This window comes from Carassius gibelio, chromosome B14 (genome assembly GCF_023724105.1).
Source record: "Carassius gibelio isolate Cgi1373 ecotype wild population from Czech Republic chromosome B14, carGib1.2-hapl.c, whole genome shotgun sequence".
Classification (NCBI taxonomy): domain Eukaryota; kingdom Metazoa; phylum Chordata; class Actinopteri; order Cypriniformes; family Cyprinidae; genus Carassius; species Carassius gibelio.
In genome coordinates, this window is record NC_068409.1 from 26,976,626 (window position 1) to 26,986,100 (window position 9,475).

The following is a 9,475-nucleotide window of genomic DNA, read 5'->3' on the forward strand; positions in this document are numbered from 1 at the left end:
ATGCTGACAGCACACTTTTCTACAGATGCCCAGAAATGGTAGCCTACATATCATAGTGCAGAAAGATGAGCAAGAGATTTCAAACTCTTTGAAACACAATGAGTTTCTAAAAAAAATAAAATAAAATAAGTAAATCAGAAGTTAATTTTGTCCAAAACCTGGACACAGGTTCAGCAAATAAATTATCAAGAAGCATTTCATATAAGTTTAGTCTTCCCAAACAATGCAAAAATTACAATAATTTATTCTGTGAAACATGAAGTCGTACTGAAAAATGCCTTTGTGTTAATGTCCACAGAATGAAAATCAGTGCGGTTCAGTATTGTTTTGGAGACAGTTGAAACATTGTTTGAAATATTTTTATGTTTTTTTCCCTGAAGAAAAAGTCAGGAAGGATGAGTATTTTCCTTGGTTTGTTGAAATTTGATTTTTTTTTTTTTTTTTGAGTGAACATAGAGACTCATGTGGAAGAAATAAATCTAGCTCAAGTAAACAGAAAGTGCATGATTGAGACCAGTAAACTGTTTCTAAACAAACGCACGTGTGCATACCTAATGTCCCGAGAATGTGTGTCCTATTACGTAAATCTCCAACTCTTCTTTGGACTCAACCCCCAAATTGTAAGACATGCTTTAATAAAGGTTTGATGACGGGCGCATGCTGAATGATTGTGACCTGCCACGAGCCGAAAGAAAGGCAGCGGACAGAGGAAGTAAAATGCGGCAGGGACGATTTGCAGAGCATAGAAAGAACAGTATGAGAAATAAGGAGGAGGGGAGAGGAGTTGCCACACAAGCGGCAGATGCTCGCGTGCCTTTACAAACATCCACGGTGCCCTCTCGACCCACGGCGCCGGAGCATTCCGGCGTGATTCCCCTCCTCCCTCTGCGCTCCGCTTCCCCGCCGGTTTCCACGGCCCTTCTGCGAATTGCGACGTCCCACCTGCCATGCTCCATTGTGTGCGTGATCCCTTTTCATTTCAATGACAAAGTTAATTCCCCCACGCCCCCTCCTATCCTCCAGCCCGGGGTGACTTTACGACCACAGCTTGAAAATGCATCTCAAATCCTCCTGTCCACAAAAAAAAAAAAAAAAAAAAAAAAAAAAAAAAGCCATCTGATGAGAACATATGACGCCGCCAGATTTCAACACCCGCTCATATTGTAAGCCATGTATGCTTAATTGGGCTGCTGCTGTAAAACTACTTGATTATAGCTTAACTACTGTCGACTGTTTGGTCACTTTAGTAAGAAAGTAACACATTACGACTTTTTAAAAAACGCGTGAAGACAAAGATTCAATCAACAGTTTAAAATTTGATTGCGTAATTTGGCTCTCATATAGGCCAGAGGCGATAGCACATAAATGCACAGAAAACATACCGGCTATTCGCTTTTCAGATCTAGCCAGGCTATCCCATGCATTTAATTCTAGTATCTAAATGGCATAAGTGATTACCATCACAAGTTTTGCATGCGCATCTGCTTGGGCACATGCTGTGTCTCTCCCTTATATGGCTTGTGAAGAAAACCACCCACTTGTTTAAAACGCACTGACTTGAACTTATTTGAGCATGAAATTTGATTAGCAAGCAATAATTACATTTTCCCACTAAAAGTTTGCGTGCTGGATAAAACCAGTAACTTTCCTGAGTAAAACACGTAAATTTATGCGTGTGACAAACGCCTACGGGTTTAGATCAAGAAAGCTGTCATCTGCGCTTTGGCTCTCTGGGAGCTACCATTAAATGACAAATGCTATATGATGACATATTTTTGAAGGCATAATGAAAACTCTAACTAAAAATATTACTTCTGCTTACAACAATCAGTGACTGATGGGATGTAGTCAGGGTCACTGCTGTTGAGCAGGTTCGAAGAGCGCAGCTTCAGACATCAGCTGGCCTACGACAGATGGACAGCCACAGGTCACAGGACCGAATTCAATGCAGTATCGTCACGATAGTAGAATATCAATATAGTAGAACGTAGTATATACTCTATATATCTCAATATACTAGAACGTATATATATATATATTGATACAGGACCCGCAAAGGATCAGAAGCCTTATGGATATACGTTACAATATCTTTATTTAATAATAAATTGACAGTGATTCCAGACAGCAGAAATTCCATGTGTTTCTCGCAGAGTCGCAGGACTGACTGATGTAATTACTGGTTTGTGTTTTCTGGACGTTCAAACCAGATGGCCGTGAAACTTGCAGAAGCTCATGTTTGCGTTTTGTTTGTGGGTGATCGCGCATAATGATGCTAATGCGGCAGAATCAGAGATGGTGAGTCGTAAAGTGGTATTGTGCACTGTGGGGGTGAGTGTGACCTCTGTGAGAAATCACATTGACTGCGGGTTAAGGGAGGCTGGGGGAATCCTTTTGACCGCGCGCGATTCGCCACGCGCGCAGACTCCTCCAGCGAGACACAATAGCGCGCTGATGCGCTTTCTGATATCCTCCAGTTGCCCTTCATCCTCAAAACTCTAGCTGTGGTTTAGACTTTCAATACTAAAGTTCGCTGTATATAAAAATGTATAGTTTTACTATAGGTTGTATAGTAGTACACTATATTGTAAGTGATAGCTGTTTTTACTCAGTATTATAATCTGATAACGATTTTTGATTAGTGTAATACGTAAGGGCATTATAAAAAGTCATTTTTTTTTTGCCTTTTTAAGTAAAGGGAAAGTGTTGCCAAAGTGACAGCGTGTATGAAATAATCGACCACTTTATCTAATTTAAGTTATATGTCAAAGACAACAACAATGAAACTCTAAAAACGAATCAAGTAAAGTAGAATCAACATATATTGTATAAATAGATAGCTAACACATACGATGAAAACATTTCTAAAGTGGCAAGTAACCTAAAGTGTGCTGGGTTGACACGAGAAACGTTGGTCTTTAATGTGTCTTTTTTTTTCTATTGTTATGGCACACTTCTTAAACTCTGTCCTCCTCATGGCGAAATCTGCTTGCCAGCTCCACCTCAATCACTGCCCTTTCTTTCCTTCATTCTGCCTTTTCTTTTCTTTTCTTTTCTTTTCTTTTCTTTTCTTTTCTTTTCTTTTCTTTTCTTTTCTTTTCTTTTCTTTTCTTTTCTTTTCAGGGATGTACAGCCGTGGGGCGAGGAGGGGTGGCTGGAGTTTGGAGAGGGTGGGGGCCACAGTCTGAGGTGGGCTGCAAGGGGCCAGTCAGTGTTCTCAGAGTCACATACAGAGCACACACACACAAGGAGCTGCGCCTCCCACACACACACGCGCACCAACTCACATGCAGTCAGACGAACAGGAAAGTGGATGTGTGCAGCAGCATTACTGCGTCCTGATGCTTTCTCAGAAGCGCTGAAAACGCACACAGAGGGAAAGTGCGGGTTCGTCGGCTTCATATGCATTTTGCATGAAATGCACAACATCTGAAGATTTATCATGCTTTAATATACATCGAACAATCCACCAGCCAGTTTTCTCTCTGCGTGGAATAAGTACTTTGCGCACGGCTTCAAAGATGGGAACAACTAAACACTCCAGCGACAGGAATGTACTGTTTTGCCAGACGCTTCTTAAACTTATACTTCTGGCGGCCGTTGCGCACAACGTTTCGGGGAAGACTTTAAAATACAAAGTTTTGGAGGAGCAGAGAGTAGGGACGGTGATCGCCAGACTGAAAGAGGATGTAGCCGGTATCTTATCCAAACTCCCGAGCTCAGTGTCCCCAAGCTTCCGCGCGATGCAGAGAGGCAGCACCCCTCTACTCTCCGTGCGCGAGGAGGACGGAGAGATCAGCATCGCCACCAAAATCGACCGCGAGAAGCTCTGCGAGAAAAACTTGAACTGCACCATTGAGTTCGACGTGATCACGCTACCAACGGAATACCTCCAACTGTTTCACATTCAAGTGGAAGTGTTGGACATCAATGACAATGCTCCGCAGTTCTCGCGCGCCATCATCCCCATAGAGATATCAGAGAGCGCGTCTGTGGGCACACGCTTCCCTTTGGACAGCGCGTTGGATCCGGATGTCGGAGAAAACGCGCTACACTCCTACTCACTCACTCGGAATAACTTTTTCAAAATCGATATCAGGACGCGTACGGATGGCGCAAAGTACGCAGACCTCGTTGTGATGAGGGAACTTGACAGGGAAACACAATCCAGCTACCAACTACAACTCACAGCATCAGACTCTGGCGTGCCGCCGAAATCTGGCTCGACTTTGCTTAAAATCAGCATATCTGATTCCAACGATAATAGCCCGACATTTGACGAGCAGGCTTACGTGGTCAACCTCCTGGAAAATTCACCACTGGGGACGCTACTGGTGGACCTGAACGCCACAGACCCGGATGAAGGCAATAATGGAAAAATTGTGTACTCTTTCAGCAGCCACGTGCCACCCAAAATCCTAGAGACCTTTAAAATTAACCCAGATAATGGCCACATCACTCTGATAAAGAAAGTTGATTATGAAACAACTTCTTCATACGAAATAGATGTGCAAGCTCAGGATATGGGTCCCAACTCCATTCCAGGCCACTGTAAAATAATCATCAAAGTGGTTGACGTCAACGACAACAAGCCAAAAATCAACATCAACCTTATGACTCAGGGCAAAGAGGAGGTGGCCTACATCTCAGAGGCCTCCCCTGTCGATACCTTCATCGCATTAGTGCGCATCGATGACAGCGACTCAGGTCTAAACGGTGAGGTTGTGTGCCGTCTACATGGCCACGGGCATTTTCGCTTGCAGAAGACCTACGAGAACAACTACATGATTCTCACTAATGTGTCTCTGGACCGTGAGAAACGCTCTGAATATAGCCTGACGGTAATCGCTGAAGATCGCGGCTCGCCAAGCCTATCCACCATCAAACACTTCACGGTGCAGGTGCAAGATGAAAACGACAACCCTCCACGCTTCGAAAAGAGCCGGTATGAAATCTTCAAGTCTGAGAACAATTCGCCCGGGGCATATCTAACGTCAGTGGTGGCCACCGACCCAGATTTGGGCTCTAATGGTCAGGTGACATACTCAGTTGTGGAGAGCCAGGTTCAAGGTAGCTCCATTTCAACCTATGTGACCATTGACCCATCTAATGGGGCTGTGTATGCTCTCCGAAGCTTTGATCGGGAAGAGGTCAGCCGGCTTTCGTTCACCGTGCAGGCGCGGGATGGTGCAGGCCCAGCTTTTCTGAGCAGCAACACCACGGTTTTTCTCACTGTACTAGATGAAAATGACAACCCACCTATCATTGTTGCTCCCCAACTAATCAACCACACAGCTGAGGTTCCACTATGGCGGCACGCAGAGCCTGGTCATCTGGTGACAATCATCAAGGCTACAGATCGTGATGCAGGGGCCAACAGCGAGCTGACTTGCTCCATCATCAGTGGTAATGACGAGGGACTCTTTGTCATTGAACCACGCAGATGTGAGTTACGAACCAATGGAAGCTTGGAGGCCTCGGGGCGGGAGGGATTTGATCTTGCAATCCTGGTGCAAGACAGAGGGGCGTCAATTCGTCTCTCAGCAAGGGCCGTTCTGCACATTAGCCTGCGGGACTATCCAGAAAGCTACTCCCTAAACCCTTCAGACATTAACAACCAATCGACCCTAGACCTGTCTATGATCATTATCATCTCCCTTGGAGCCATCTGTGGAGTGCTTCTCATCGTTATGGTAATGTTCGCAACCAGGTGCTCAAGAGAGCAGAAGGACCCAAGACATTCCTATAACTGCAGAGTGGCTGAGTCTACCTACCAAAACCATCCCAAAAAACCTGCCCGGCAGATCCACAAGGGCGATATCACTTTGGTCCCCACGGTTAATGGGACCCTGCCTGTTAGGGCCCATCCTCGCTCCCCTTCAGCCTCACCTGCTCCAGAGAGCCGGCAGAGCCACAACAGCCGCCAATCACTCAACAGCCTGGTTACCATCTCCTCCAATCACGTGCCAGAGAACTTCGCCCTAGAACTCGCTCATGCCACACCACCTGTCGAGGTAAAAGAACTGTTTTCAATACGAATTCAACGTGAACTGTTAAATCTTGGCTATTTTATTCACCCTAAACTTGTTATAATATTCAATATGTTTATTTTATTTATAGTATTTTTATTTAAATTATCCATAGATTGTTTCATCATGCATAAGTATCCACCCATACCATTCCCTCAGTCACCCCCTCCCTCCCCATCACCACCATGGTTTGTCTGTATTTGTGTTGGCTTGCTGTCTGGTCTGCCATTATTCATTTTATTTTTTCCATTTTTTTCTTTCTTTATTTGTCCCCCGCCCTGTTTCTTTTCTTTTTGGCTATAGCAAGTCTCACAGCTTCTGTCCATACTTCATCAGGGCCAGTACCAACCCAGACCCAGTTTCCGTGGCAACAAATACACCCGGAGCTACAGGTAACCAATCACACTTCAGCCTGTTGCCACCTTTAAAGACCATCCTACAGGGGGTTTAAAGTTCTGGACACCCTGCAGAACTTAAGTAACAGATGCTGACGATACATGACAGCCTCATCAAGTCAACTGTCCTTTGAATAAAGCCTTTTTTGTTTATGCAATAATTGCTCCCTGCTTTGGAGGCTCATTTTATTCTTTTCACATCGCCAGTGAATTAAAAAAATATATATATATGAATGATAATGCATAAACAGTAACCAAGTCAAAATACTGTTATAGCTAATTGTCTGTTCTTTGTTTCTAGGTATGCTTTGAATGAAATGGATAAGTTCAGCCTAAAGGACAGTGGAAGAGGAGACAGTGAGGCAGGAGACAGTGATTGTGAGATGGGAAGAGAGTCTCCTCTACTTGGAGAAGGCTTCAGTGAGCTCTTCACTCCTGATGGACATCACCGACTGCATCCGAGTAAGCAAAAGAGTGAGATGCTGAAGAAGGGTCTTTGATTTCATAATATTCGGCCATACCGTTAACTGCTCATTGGACAGCATCATACATATGCATTCAATTAGTATGTAACACACACAAATATATATATAAAAAATACATAATACAGTGTAGACACATTTACAATCTCTCTCTTGAACATAAAACACCTCAATAGCGCCAGTACTCTGATCATATAATTTATTGGAGAAAATCATGAAAAAAAAAATGCAAAGTTGATCTATAGCACATTAATTACTGTGACTAGGACAAGAATTGGGTTGTGTGCTGGGATGGGCCATTGATTTCTGTAAATCAGCATGTTTAATCATTTATTCTCTGCATGAGAGAGAGTGGGCTAAATGAGGGCCTGTTTTGCAAATGCACCAGATTGGGCATTTATTAACTCTAAGATGTATTATAAATGGCCTTTCAAAATTAATGGCGCTATAATCAGCCCCTAGAACATGAATGAGTAATGCCGAACATGTTCAATGAGCACTATAAGTTGGCATATTTGATTTGTTTTGCATAGTCTCCAGAAAACAAAGCTGGGTCGGCTGAAGCTGGAAGGATTTTGTTTAGTCATTTGGCTTCTAATTGATGTATTTGACTAGTTAAGGGCGTGTGCAGATTTGCATGCTCTACACCAATCCTTCACTAACCTCTTCCATCAATGCTTTTGTTTTTACCATAGCGATGAAGCTGTGCACCGAAGAGTGTCGTGTCCTCGGTCACTCTGACCAGTGCTGGATGCCCCCGTTGCCTTCCCCGGCCTCCTCTGATTACCGCAGCAACCTCTACATCCCTGGAGAAGACCCTCAACAGAAAGCCACCCCAGAAGCAGCGCAATCCGGCGAGTCAACTCTGAGGAAAAAGAGTTTCTCCACATTTGGCAAGGAGAGCGAGGAGGAAGAGGGGGAGGCAGGTGATGGGGAAGACCTGTGTGGAACGACTTCCCTGCTGTCCGAAATGAACAGCGTGTTCCAGAGGCTCCTCCCCTCCTCGCTGGATAATTACAACGAGACTAATGAAACCGAAAAGGTAACAGCCTGTGCAGCTGGGGTGGGATCGTTGGAAAGAAGGAAGGGTCACTTGCCTGGTAAACCAAGCCCTGCGACTTTTCAGCAGAACGTGGCGGTTTGGGCTGCTAATACGCATTTCCAAAATCCCGGACATGGCCACGCCCCTGCAAGTCACATGACAGCCCTGGTGGCTCCGCTCCCCGCCCCTCTGCCAGCTCCCATGGCAGCATCAGCTTCCTCTTCAAAATGGCTGCCAGCGATGGAGGAGATTCCTGAGAACCATGAGGAAGATGAGTTAGAGTCTGTGCTCGGGCATCTGCACGGCAAGCGCTGCGACAGTCGCAGCGAAATTATGGACGCCAGCGAGCTGGTTGCAGAAATCAACAAACTCCTTCAAGATGTCCGGCAAAGTTAAAGACTAGGGTTAAACTCTTCCTTCCGCTCTCTACAATAAAGTACAAGATTTTTCTATAAGAGCGAAGAGAGAAACAGGAAAACACAGAGACCTGCAATTGTCGTTAAAGTTGCATTTCTGGATGTAATGTGTTTTGTGAATGCTAATTATCCAAATGATGTTTGTATTTTCTGGTTTTTGGCCACAGTGTACACAATGTGAGTGTATTTATCTTTGTATTTTAAAAATACAATTTGTAGTCTTTATATTTATATATCTGTAAATACCTAAGTTAAAAATGTACATAAAGCTATCAGATTTATATTTTTATATATGCATGTTGGGAAAAATAATCAAAATCAACATGCCTTGGTGTAAATATTCTTATTTATGAAAAAGGGTTTCTTTTCTTTCTCTTTTCAGTGGTATTGTTATATATGAGCATAATATAAGTACATGAATATTATTGAGTATGTGTTATTTGGATGGGTGGGACAGGTACTGAAAGCATGTTTTTGGGGCGGGATTGGTATTTATTATGGTGTATTCTTTGTGTCAACTTCTGTTTTACGGTAAACAAATGACAAAATAAAGAGAAATGCAGATATGTCACACATACATCATCTGTTTTGACTATTTACTTCGAAATTTCCCTGTATATATATTGACATATTCTTGTTTTAAAGTTGTACGCTTGTGGGCATAAACATGGTCTTCTTTTAAATTACAGTATGTGCTACTTCATTTAGTTTTAATGTTCCTGAAATATCCAGTAAAATGGGAGTGTGCAGTTGTGTTTTTCCTCTTCACAGACAGATCTGGAGAGCAGCCTTGCGGGGAAAAATAGCCATTTTTAGTCTCTCTCATCTACGCTGCACTCGTTATGAGCGCCCCCTACTGACTGAAAGAGAATATTTCATTAAAGCTTGACAGGATTCAACCAGTGAGAATACTGCAAACAGAGATGAGTCATGTAGAAAAAGGGAAACACGATCGTTTGTGTCCTCAATATAATACAGTAAGAAGTAATGTAAAGTTACGATGCATAATAGGTCAAAAAAGCACAAAGCATGATATTTCGCATTATGTGATCACTGTCGAAGATACTAGAATCATTGTTATAACTACAGCCCCCTAGAGGCGAGATAGTTG

The 9,475-nt window shown here is 43.4% G+C and overlaps 1 protein-coding gene across 2 annotated transcripts; it reads left to right on the plus strand.

The window, feature by feature from the left end:
- Positions 1 to 3,178: 3,178 nt before the first annotated feature.
- On the plus strand, positions 3,179 to 8,941 carry pcdh18b (protocadherin 18b). 2 transcript variants are annotated; one of them, XM_052575158.1, is made up of 4 exons: positions 3,179 to 6,014; positions 6,366 to 6,421; positions 6,726 to 6,886; positions 7,602 to 8,941. In XM_052575158.1, the coding sequence occupies exons 1-4, from the start codon at positions 3,414 to 3,416 to the stop codon at positions 8,342 to 8,344; spliced, it is 3,561 nt and encodes a 1,186-aa protein (XP_052431118.1). In that variant the 5' UTR covers positions 3,179 to 3,413; the 3' UTR covers positions 8,345 to 8,941. The 2 variants fall into 2 exon arrangements, with proteins under 2 accessions (XP_052431118.1, XP_052431117.1); XM_052575157.1 differs by having other exon boundaries at positions 3,180 to 6,014; positions 6,333 to 6,421.
- The last annotated feature ends 534 nt before the right edge of the window (positions 8,942 to 9,475 follow it).